The sequence below is a fragment of the Euphorbia lathyris genome, chromosome 4 (genome assembly GCF_963576675.1).
Source record: "Euphorbia lathyris chromosome 4, ddEupLath1.1, whole genome shotgun sequence".
In the NCBI taxonomy this organism is placed as follows: Eukaryota; Viridiplantae; Streptophyta; class Magnoliopsida; order Malpighiales; family Euphorbiaceae; genus Euphorbia; species Euphorbia lathyris.
The window spans coordinates 50,860,511-50,872,567 of NC_088913.1; the positions used below are offsets into that span (position 1 = coordinate 50,860,511).

General features: G+C 36.1%; 1 protein-coding gene across 3 annotated transcripts; it reads right to left on the reverse strand.

Moving 5' to 3' along the window:
* Nucleotides 1-1,306: 1,306 nt before the first annotated feature.
* Nucleotides 1,307-10,145, reverse strand: LOC136227992 (citrate synthase, mitochondrial). Of its 3 annotated transcripts, none has more exons than XM_066016799.1 (21): nucleotides 10,038-10,145; nucleotides 9,803-9,869; nucleotides 9,590-9,652; nucleotides 9,467-9,484; nucleotides 9,080-9,121; nucleotides 8,912-8,977; nucleotides 8,710-8,775; nucleotides 8,467-8,580; nucleotides 8,284-8,347; nucleotides 7,896-7,978; nucleotides 6,400-6,449; nucleotides 6,246-6,323; nucleotides 5,829-5,957; nucleotides 5,633-5,675; nucleotides 5,437-5,523; nucleotides 2,716-2,817; nucleotides 2,273-2,380; nucleotides 2,125-2,175; nucleotides 1,916-1,989; nucleotides 1,766-1,817; nucleotides 1,307-1,685 (listed from the first exon to the last, which is right to left on the reverse strand). In XM_066016799.1, the coding sequence occupies exons 2-21, from the start codon at nucleotides 9,851-9,853 to the stop codon at nucleotides 1,587-1,589; spliced, it is 1,440 nt and encodes a 479-aa protein (XP_065872871.1). In that variant the 5' UTR covers nucleotides 9,854-9,869; nucleotides 10,038-10,145; the 3' UTR covers nucleotides 1,307-1,586. The 3 variants fall into 3 exon arrangements, with proteins under 3 accessions (XP_065872871.1, XP_065872870.1, XP_065872872.1); XM_066016798.1 differs by having other exon boundaries at nucleotides 9,963-10,121; XM_066016800.1 differs by lacking the exon at nucleotides 9,467-9,484 and having other exon boundaries at nucleotides 9,963-10,121.
* Between the last annotated feature and the right edge of the window lie 1,912 nt (nucleotides 10,146-12,057).

The following is a 12,057-nucleotide window of genomic DNA, read 5'->3' on the forward strand; positions in this document are numbered from 1 at the left end:
AAGTTAAAAAAACACTTATTTTGATAAGTCAAAATATTTAACTTAACATTTTAAGTTAAACATTATCAACTAATATTTTTATAACAATTATATCATTTAATATTTTCAACACTTATAATATTCAGCACTTAAAATTCAGTACTTACTTTTTCAGCACTTAATTTTCAGTTTTATTAAACAATACCTAAAACATATATAATTGTATATTTCACTAACAGTCCCGTTCAATTGGACTCTAATGACCAAATTGTATTTGGACCTTCATCATTAGATTAATCTATAACATAATCCTACGGTGTTAAAATTTATAGATTAAATATTATTTAACTGATTATTTTTTCTTTTTAATCAATTAATCTAATAAAATATTCCTAAAAATAAGCAGACTACCTCCTTCCTCGTTCCCTCTGGTTCAACAACTTCCATCTTAAAATAAGCAGACTACCTCCTTCCTCGTTCCCTCTGGTTCAACAACTTCCATCTTCCAGTTTTTCCACAGCCCTTCAATCCCCAGTATCAGTATTACTCTGTTTAATAAAATTCCATGCCTTAATTACTCTGTTTAATAGTTTGACGAAGTCGAAGAATCACGTCTAACGGGACTGAGGATTTAGATTTTTTTCCTAAAAAATTTCTCCAGCAGGACTGGTATTTTTGCTCAACAGATTGAATAATTCCCGTGCAATTTTTCGGCAGAAATAGGTCTTGAAATTCCAGAAAAGTTTTCAAGAGAAACCATCGCTATAAGTGAGATTCTTTTGATAAGAACGGGACTGTAATCTAGAAAAGCGGTGAAAAACGATGGTTTCTCTCCCTACAGCATTCTTCCTCTCTCTCTACAGTGTTGTTTGTCTCAAGTGAAACATTTAGCTTATCTTTAGGAATATTTTATTAGATTAATTGATTAAAAAGAAAAAATAACCAGTTAAATTAATATTTAATTTGTAAATTTTAACACCGTAGGATTATGTTATAGATTAATCTAATGGTGAAGGTCAAATACAACTTGGTCATTAGGGTCCAATTGAACGGGACTGCTTATTTATATCCCACCTACTTATTTCTTGTCATTCCATATTTCGATGTGAGATATAAATAAGCAAGCGAAATAGTAGAGAACAAACCACCCAGCCAAATGGTGAATACAGTGTGCTTGCTGCAGATAATATTCAAATCTATTATTTTATTTTATTTTTTTGAAATTCACAAATAACCGGAGATACCAGCTCGGATAGGATGCAGGACCGATTTGGGTTTTAAAACATTGCAAAGAACAAGAGCATTATACTGATTCAGCAGTTGAAGGTAGGAAATAGCAGCAACACATGCCTCAAAAACTTTATTCAAATGGTTCCCTCATTTTGTGATTTATTCTGTTTAGGCCAACAACATACTTGGTATAGGAAACCCCTCCCCTTTTTAACTGAAAAAAGAATTTGTGAAGGACACTCGAAATACCATTGGTTAAGATGCCCTAGTGATTTTACTACACAGTGAAGCTAGAAAACTTTACACGATCCCTTTTATCAACAGCAAAATTCATATGTTTCTGAGCAATTATTACCAAAGGGTGACTTGTACAGCTTTTAGAATGAAGCTGCTTTCTTGCAGTGATTCTCAAGCCATTCCATTGTAACACTTTTTGGCCTCTCAAGAGCCAATCCTAGAGCTCGGTCCCATATTAGCTGTCCACCAATCAAAATTAATTCAGACAAATTCAAGTTATCAGCACCGCCAAAGTAATAAAAGGAAAAGCAGAACTCACCTGAGAGCAAATTCCTATACTCCTTGACACGCCAAAAAGAACAGTAAAGTACCTGTCCACAATCAATGTCAACAAATGTTATTCATCCATTAATAAGCTAGCTTATTAAAGGAAAAACTATCACATTATATTGCAGAAGAAATATAATACCTGGCTTCAGTTAAACCATAGTAGTTCAGCAACACCCCGCTATGGGCATCCACATTGGGCCAAGGGTTTTTCACCTACAGAATTTCCAAAATCCGCAACAAAATTACACACACCCCCAGCTTGGATTGATAGGAAGGGATATTAGAACCAAGACTTTCATTCTTGGAGCATAAACAATGGATGCATTCTACTTCAAAAATGATTTCTACCTTGCCTAACTCGGTAAGGATTGGAGGCACAACTTCATATAGCTTAGAGACCTGTTGAGGTCAAAGATGCATTAGCTTATCAAGGATTCACAATAATAAAAGATCACATAGTTTCATTAGTGCTCTGTATTTAGGGCATGGTAACAACCAGTTGGAACAATGGATCATCAGGTAAGTGCTTCAAGGCAAACTCTCTTTGGCATGTGTAGCGTGGATCTGTTTTACGTAGAACACCATGACCAAATCCAGGAACAACCTGCAAATTAGAAAGCATGCATTAAATAACAGAATAAGCCATTTCCAAACTGAGCTCAACAATAATTTGATGGTGCTAAATGGTTATGGTGATTCTTCAATAAAAAAAAAGGTTAAAAATACAAGGATATAAAACATGTAATGGCTATAAGGTTGGGGGAAAAAAGGAGGTAAGTCGATAATCAAACGCAACAATAGCAATCCTCAATTTTCTTTTAGGACAGGCGGTGTATGTAAAGAAATATAGCAAGTTTCAATAGTTACACCATAGGTCCATTACAAATTACGTAAATAAGTTAACCAAACAAAACCTTGAACAAATATGCAGTGAATTACCTTCCCACTCTTTAATGTTTTCCAGACATATTCTTTCAGTTGTTCTGCGGTTATATTCTCACCACACTCCTCTACCACAGATTTGATCCAAAGCAGCACTTCCTGCAATTAATATATTATTGGAAACAAGAAGAAATCACAATAATGCAACAATTCAAACAAATAGAAGTACTAAAATTGTGAAAACGGCCACAGCAAAGCCAATAAAGAAAGGATGAAAAAAATTCGCCGCTAGAATATTCAGTTACTAGAAAACATTGACATCAAAAGTTTAGATTTAGTTTCCAATTCTAAACCTTTTCCTTCCAAACAATTACGAAAAAAATGTATAAAAGATTTATAGTTTTAAAAAATTTGTTTCAAAAGTTGAGTTGGCTGAATTAGAAAGAAGATAAATAACAAAATAAGAGCACAAGGTTAAAAAGGGGAAAAATAAAAATATCATCTATCAATTATTTCCTCAAACAACAAACTATGAGATTGAAAGTTGAAATCTCAGAATGTACAGAAACATCAAACAAGTGTTTTATGGTCATTCATTAACGTTATTAGTAAATTATCAGCATAACATCATTCAGTTTTAAGTTTTCCATCACACACTAGTCAGCATCTTATCCATTTAACAAAAGCATCCAAAGGATGGTAGGAAGTTCATTTTCTGGCCTTGTCATCCACTGTTCCTCATCATGTATTGGATCTAATTTTTTAACCTCTACAATTAATCAACGCATGGACTTTCTAAATTGACAGCTAGGAAAGGGTATAGAACGGGAATCTAGTTCACATTCCGCATTTCATATACCTGAAATATATCATTTTTATTTCCTTCTCATTATTATATCCATATCTTAGACAAGGAAAGAAAAACGATTGCCTCCACAGAATGCTTTTTTTTTAATTAGTACATCTGACTAGGACATTTGAAAGTACACTCCAGAAGAATGTAACCCTCTGATATATTCGTATGTATTTAAATGAAAACAGTTTATTTAAGATTTATACTGAAAGTAACTTCATGTAAGGTTCTTCACATACTTAGCCCCATGATGTTTTTCTTACTTTTGGCTAGTGGACTTGTTACAGGTATTGATTACAACAACAACAACAACAACAAAGCCTTAGTCCCGAAATGATTCGGGGTCGGCTAGCATGAACCATCATATAAAACCATGAAATCAAGTCGTGTCAGCGACACAAATTCGCTCCCTCCACTCCGTCCTATCCACTACCATATTTTCCTCAATTCCCAGTAAACTCATATCACTCTCGATCACCCTCCTCCAAGTTTGTTTAGGTCTTCCCCTACCCCTCACCACTACATCCCTTTGCCACTCTTCGGTTCTCCTAACCGGCGCATCAAGCGCTCTACGTCTCACATGCCCAAACCACCTTAGTCGGTTTTCTCTCATTTTATTCTCAATAGATGTGACTCCTACTTTTGTCCTAATTATTTCATTACGCACCCGGTCCTTTCTCGTATGACCACACATCCATCTCAACATACGCATCTCCGCCACCGACATCTTATGGATGTGGCAGTTTGACAAGAATATTCGGTAGCAGATAGATGACTGGTTTCCTCATTACTTTTGTCCTAATTATTTCATTACGCACCCGGTCCTTTCTCGTATGACCACACATCCATCTCAACATACGCATCTCCGCCACCGACATCTTATGGATGTGGCAGTTTGACAAGAATATTCGGTAGCAGCTAGATGACTGGTTTCCTCATTACTTTAAGAAATAATATAGGCATAAAGCCCATTTGGCCCCCCTAAACTATAGACTCGAAATCAATTAACCACTAATTCTCCTCAAATCAACAAAGGAGTCCCTAAACTTTTCAAAAACCAACAATCAAACACACCCTAACCAAACTTCAAATGTTTAGGACTCTGCCAATTTTTTCATTTGTAAATCCCACTCTCAATCCCGCAAATTCTTAGACCCAATCAACAATTATCTTACTCGCCGCTCTGCTTTAACTGCATCTGGAATTTGTGCTCTCCTGGATTGCAAATTCCTAGCTGAATTGAACTTCCCTAATCTAAAAACGATGGAAACACAAAATTCAATAAACCCGCATCTTAATTCACCAAAAAAACGAATACCCGACAGTGAAACGGATAAAAAAATTCACTCAAAGTCGATTGTTGAGGTAAAAGAAGCAACATTTCCTTCTAGAGGGGGGGAGATGAGAGAATCAGAAGGAAGAATCTGCCGTTGGAGCTAATTGATTTTGGATGTATAGTTTAAGGGGCCATGAGCTTTATGCCAATAATATATGATATATCTATTATTTCAAAATCTTTTTTTATCTATGTGTTTCTTTTGTCCATTCTCTGCAGATATTAGAAGGTCTGCACCGAAACCAAAACTATATTCAGTGCATATGTAAATTTGATGACATGGTTTCTATTTCTTACTAGAATTTTCTGGAAATTGATTGACTTGTTATTTTGCATGGTTATACACTATTTTTCTTTTGAATAAAGTATTGTGGATATGGTAAATACACTAGCATTTGTTGGCACTATATCTCCTGGTATTAAGAAAAAGGGAAATATGGAAAAGTTGACTACAATTTGTGGGAAGTGTATTTGAAGGCATGCATGCATAATGTATCTGTTTGAAATCAAGAAAATTATCCAAAGTAAAGGATTCAGTCCAAATATAGCTAGAGAACTTTATTATTTGATATGGCATAAGATATAGTACCTGATTAGCCAAGCCATGGAGGGGCCCAGCTAAACCATTCAGTGCAGCTGCAAATGAAAGATAGGGGTCTGAAAGTGCACTAGCAACCTGAATACAACATTGTTGATTAGAGAAAAGCATGTGAATTAGCATTCAACTAGAATGTTCCCCACAAGAAAGAGTCGCAATTATAGAAAAGAACTTCAATTTAACATACCAGGTGACCAGTATGAGCACTGACATTGCCACCTTCATGATCACTGCAACACCATTAAAATTATTAAATTTGCCTGGTAAATGAGACGATATTTCTGTTTGAAAGAGTAGATTGGGTGGAAAAGATGTACAATCAGTAATCCAACATCAGTAGAGTACCATATTTCATTTCCTAGAGAAGAATAAGATGTACAAACCTATGGATAGTAACATAAAGCCTCATAAGTTCCTGCATCTGGGGGCTATCAAATCCCAACATGTGTGAAAAGTTTGCACCATAATCAAGAGTCTCATGCATGGGAATAAATTTTCCACCCTTGTATATTCTGTTAGGGAAAAAGGAAGAAAAAAAAGACACACAAGTAAAATCAATTATCAACTTCAGTTAGAGTAAGAACATTGGAAAGATGAGAACCTTACATCAATAGTCATGAAATTCAAAATATGCTTCTTGAAAAAAAAATTGGGTATGCAACATAAATTCAATTATAAATATTTCAGGATTCTGTACTGACCCTTGCAGAAAAACAAATATTTTTCATGATTCAAACTTCTGTATCTTGCCACAATTTTCAGGATAATGTGCAGAGTATTAGTATAAGATGCTTACTGACCTTCGATAAACATATGAAGCCACTAGTGGCACACGGGCAATCAGATTAAGAGAATCCTCATATGTTGGCTCCCAGTACCTAGAAATGTTATGGTATTATGATGCTGACATTACAATTGATGGTCATGAGAGAAAATAGTTCTTCAAATACTTACTTTGATTTTGGAATGCCTTTCTCATAGGCTTTCTGGAATTCACTTTGAACCTGAAAGGCACATGTAATTTAAAAATGCATCATTTACATCTTCTACCAAAAAATTAACGAGGACATTCACTATCTCTTAGGGGGCGTTTGGTTCACAAGGGGTAAGGGAAAAGGAATCAAGAAAGGGAAACTAAAGGAAAGGAATAAGCATTAATTCCCCTATGTGTTTGGATATGTTTAGGAAAGGGAATGGGGTAAAGGGAATCCAATTTCCTACAGAGTATGGGGTAATGGGCTTAACCTAAAGTGGGGTAAACCCATAATCTAAAATGGGTAAAGGGAATGGGTTTTTTTTTTAAACAAACAAGAACAAAGAGAATGAAACTCTCCCATTCCCATTCCCATTCCCATTCCTAAAGACCCCGAACCAAACGCCCCCTTAGTATGTTGCCTAAATAAATACTAGTTGGTTTTTACTAAGTGCAGAGTGCAGACTACAATCTATAGAGGAAGGATCTCAGTTGTCTCTGCAAGAAAAGGAAGAGAAAAACTACATTTTGTTTTCACGGACTTGACCGTTAAATATCAAAGTCAAACCTACAAGTATATTCAAACACGGATATGATTACTTGGACACTAATACAACTGACAGGAAAAAAGAAGGCCATTTATAATAGTGAGAACAACAATGGAAATCCATTTTCCCACTAGGTGTTCACTCTTGAGTCTACTAAATGCAAACCTCAAACAGGTCCTCCTCAATTCTAATTGTGAGAGGTGTCACTTTACAAGAAGTACAACAACAACGACAAAGCCTTAGTCCCGAAATGATTCGGGGTCGGCTAACATGAACCATCATATAAAACCGTGAAATCAAGTCGTATCAGCGACACAAATTCGCTCCCTCCACTCCGTCCTATCCACTACCATATTTTCCTCAATTCCCAGTAAACTCATATCACTCTCGATCACCCTCCTCCAAGTTTTCTTAGGTCTTCCCCTACCCCTCACCACTACATCCCTTTGCCACTCTTCGGTTCTCCTAACCAGCGCATCAAGCGCTCTACGTCTCACATGGCCAAACCACCTTAGTCGGTTTTCTCTCATTTTATTCTCAATAGATGTGACCCCTACTTTTTTCCTAATTATTTCATTACTCACCCGATCCCTTCTCGTATGACCACACATCCATCTCAACATACGCATCTCCGCCACCGACATCATATTACACTTTACAAGAAGTAATATGATATTAATTCCCAACTTTTTTGTCCTTCCAAATATACAACTTTATGCCGTCCAGATTATGATATGCACAAATCACATAAGCTATTAAGGAATTATGCTAGTAAGCACAAATCAAAACACATATCTACTGCATTTTATCATAACCATTATTAAGACACCATAAATTAAAGGGAGAAAGAAAGGGGAGAAGAATGAGAGAAATTAAATCACTTATAACAGTTAACACTATAATTGATTATGCTTAGACGGTTTTCCAACCTGAAGAGCCATAACACCAGATGCAAACTGAGTCATTGGATGAGCTGTGACAGGAAGAGCATCAATGGCCTTAAAAACATAATCTGCAAGAACATAAGAAACTACAAATTATAATCACAGAAAAAAGATGGGAGTCATTACAGGTGAAAGATGATAGAAAACTTGCCCAACCACCTCAGTACTTTCATTCTAAGCCCAATTATTAATACATAATGGAACCCAAAACTGCAATAGGTGTGTAGATTTCAAATACTTGGATAAACAAGAGGAATTTTTTACTTATCCAAATAGAGTCAAATGCACCCAAAATACCAGCTGGAAATCCAAACTATTTATACAACTATTGGAGATACATGGGTTATATAACAAAGAAATATAAGCTAAAGACCTGGAACAGTGGCTCGATCACGCAATTCCTTTGACAAGGAAACAACTTGTTCTTTGCTTGGTGCCTGAAATGCCAAAGAAAAGTCAAAAGAGGCTAAAACCTGTCATGCACCAAGAGGTTTATAGATGATGCATCAAGATGAAAATTTGCAATAGCTTTCTGTCTCATACACAACAACTACACCTTTCCAGTTAAAAGAAGCCAGAGAAGACCCTCAGGTAAAGGTTCTCCGCCAGGCTTTGCACCTGGTAGCAATTTTTGGCATTCAGGAATTGAAAGACCCCTGAAGCGAATCCCCTGAAGACAGCAAGTCACAACTTTTAGATCAACAAACAATCAAAAAATTCCTTAATGAATATGGGCTGATAAAAGGAAAGCACAGATTATCTGTTTACATGCTGAATAACAAGTAAATGAACAATAAACCTCATCAGGATCGAGTAAGGAGGTTTCCCACAGCAATCCTGTCATTCCCCTCATACCACCAAGTACCTTCACAATTAGATGTTTAACTATTTCAGTTAAAAGTTTGACAATACAATTTAGCACAACTAGCACACCGAAAACTAATATTAACTTGCGTGTTGTTGACTGAAGATAAGATAGACAAAACCAAAAACATATTTACCATGTCCACTGTTATATTTCCCAGCTGAACTTTTCCATGTTCTTGTTTTAGTTTTTTTAGGCGCTCCTGAAACCAAATGAAAATGAGAAAGAAATTTTTTAAGACTCAATTACTATTCATACTGAAATGAAAGAAAGAAATTAAATAGCCCAAGTATGCAATACACACCTGTTGCTCAGGGATCAATTCCTTCAACTGGGAATGAAGATCCTACGGTCCAACAGAGAGAGGAAGAAATGTCACAGAAATCACCAGAAACAAAACATTGATCAAATAACCGCAAAGGCATAAAGCTGTTAAACCTGTATATCAGTGACCTATTGAACAAATTTACTAGAAAAAGCTCCTTGATTTTTACTCAGTTTATGCAAACATTTTTGCTCCTATGTGACAAATATAGGGCAGCATATCTCATGCTACTTTCCCAATCCATCAAAACCTTAAGGTTTTAGCCCTTAATCCTCTTCCAAGAAAGCATTTAAACAAGATACTTAAAAGGCGTAAAATATAAAAGTAAAAACTGCAAAAATGGGAAATATATCCCCGGGTACTTACAACAGCAGTTTCACTCCCCTGCCAAAAAAACCAGATATCATATCTAAATGCATAAACCCAAAAATTCCACAAAATTACATGTGCGTACAATTAAAAGAAGGCGAAAGAGAGAAAGAGATATACAAGATCGGAGGAGCTCTGCATCTGAATCCATCTAACGGAATTGCTGAGATTAGACTGCTGAACCTGCAATAAATTGCATTGCTTTTTTTCAGAAAATAGAACCAAACCTTCCTTTAACTATCGGTGAAGAATGAACAGTTCTTTTCCAACATATAATGAATGCAAAACTAATTGAACAATTAGTGAAAAATCAGAGGGGAAACGATAGCTTACAGCACGAGAACGAAGCCGAGAAATCAGAGAAACGCTTCTGAAGAACACCATCGTTTACTGACTCGCACTACAAATCACAGCGACAAGTATCAAACACATCCTCACAAACCAAAAAGGAAATGAAAACGTAAACGAAAACTTTTGGATCAAGATGGTTCACCTGAAAATGAGGGATAAGAGCTCTAATAGAAAGACGATGCTATTGGAAAAGAAAATGAGGAACAGAAGAACTTACGCAGTCAAAGCAGCTATATGAAAATTGAAATTTAAGAGATTGTTTGGAAGATGGTGCATGAACGTAGGTGAGGGTTTGAGGTGTAATTTATAATTATATTAAGTGAGATCGGGTGAATTTTAGGTAATTTTTCTTACAAGAATTACCGGAGATACCGTTTTTCTTCTGAAATTAGCTTTTGTTTTTATTACAGGGACAAGGTATAAAAATGGACAATACGATCATGATTTTACTTTTTTAATATTGATAAGTTAGGTGAATTTGAAAAATAATTTATCAAATTATCTTTTCGGTCATAAATTTTATCATTTATACTTCACAGTGCATCATTTATTTTAGTAACATATCACAAACATATAAATAGATATGAAAATTTAAAAAAAATTAAAAAATATATATTGTTTTTGTACGAGTGAAAGAAAAAAATCGAATATTTCATCCAAATTTATAAATATTAATCTCAAATTCTATTATTAAATCATTTTGTTTTTTTTAGAATCAACTGATATGTAATTAGTGCAGAATAGGGAACAAAATATTTATGCTTCAGAACAATGGTGTTGTTATTTTCAGTCTCAATTTCCCACCCCTAGCCCTTTGAAATGACAAAAATGCCCTTTCAGGTGTTTGATGTGAGAAATGGAGCTTTTTTTTTCTCTCCCGACACGCGGGCGTGGGGCTATCACGCCTCACCACATGGTGAGGCATGATAGCCTCACGTCCGCCCTTGTGGTGAGGCGTGTGTCAATCACACCCCCACGCCCCTGATTAAATTTTTTTTTTACAAAAGATACAATTTAAATTAAAACCTATAACAATAATATATGTTGATAAATGAATATTGTCAATTAAAATACATAAATTCATATACATCAATGTAATCTATTCCAAGTCGCTCTCCTGTCAGCATAAATATTGTCCAAGTGTTGAACACTCGGATCATGATATCTATGCCATTGGACGGGAATGGGAGGGACTGGAAATCCAGGTCTTTAATAAAGACGTATGTAGTGTTCATAACTCTCCAAATGACAAACGACAATCTCTCGCTCCGGTGGTCTTCCATCGTCTGAACGCATCGGCAGTATAGTACAACATCCTAACTGTGGCTCAATAAAAAGGAATATCACTGCATTCAAAACAGATGCAGCATATAAGTCATCTGGACTCACCATCCAATGGAACTCACCACACCCCGCTCCTGTCCATCTAATATGCGTGAGTGCACCATCTACTCGGTTCCACAATACTGCCTCATACAGATCACGGTGGGCCCACACCTTATTTTCTATAAGTGTTCTTACCAACTTCCACTCCTCCTGATTATTTGTGATGGCGTCGGCTAAAACACGAAATCCATAGTTACCATCTGATACAACATCTAGGTATCCAGTAATAAATGGTACGGTGAGTCCCTGGACCCTATGTAATGGTATCCGCTGATATCCGCATTAAATCCGGCTGCAAATATGAATATGTGAAGTTCGTCAGTGGTAAAATATAATTACTTTAACATGAACTTATGTATTACAAAAATAATAAATACCCGGCATCTCATTATTATGTACAGAGGATGATGAGCTTCTGCCTCGACTACAACTCCTCCTCGAAGTAGAAGACCGAGCATGACCACGTGCACCCTGACTATACTCCCATGCACTCGGATTGCGCTTCGTAGATGAACTCCCCTTTGGTCTACCCCTAACTGTATCTTTGACCTCAGGTTCTTTGTAACTGCCTTGATCTGGGTTAATTTGATCGTGGATGTTGACAAATATGCTACGCACCATTGCAGGATCTAATTTGTCGACCTTTTCCACAATAGAGTGAAAAAACCGGTGATCCTCGGACCCATCACCATATAGGGGAGCAGTAGCTGGTATGTCACTCAAACCATCAAAAGCAAGAGTTCTCCAAAAAGGATGGATGCGGTCTATGATAGGGGCCAAAAACCCTTATCTTCAGGTACGGTTTTAGGACGGTTTAGTTTAGTTTTTCGTCAATAAGCACATTTATATGC

Bases quoted from the DNA above. Each gene is read 5' to 3' on its own strand.
- LOC136227992 (XM_066016799.1), bottom strand. From the start codon at position 9,853: ATGGTGTTCTTCAGAAGCGTTTCTCTGATTTCTCGGCTTCGTTCTCGT. The intron at 5,676-5,828 runs GTTTGTACATCT...ATGGTGTTGCAG, and splicing joins CTTTATGTTACTATCCATAG to TGATCATGAAGGTGGCAATG. The intron at 2,176-2,272 runs GTTGTTACCATG...TGACCTCAACAG, and splicing joins ATGATCCATTGTTCCAACTG to GTCTCTAAGCTATATGAAGT.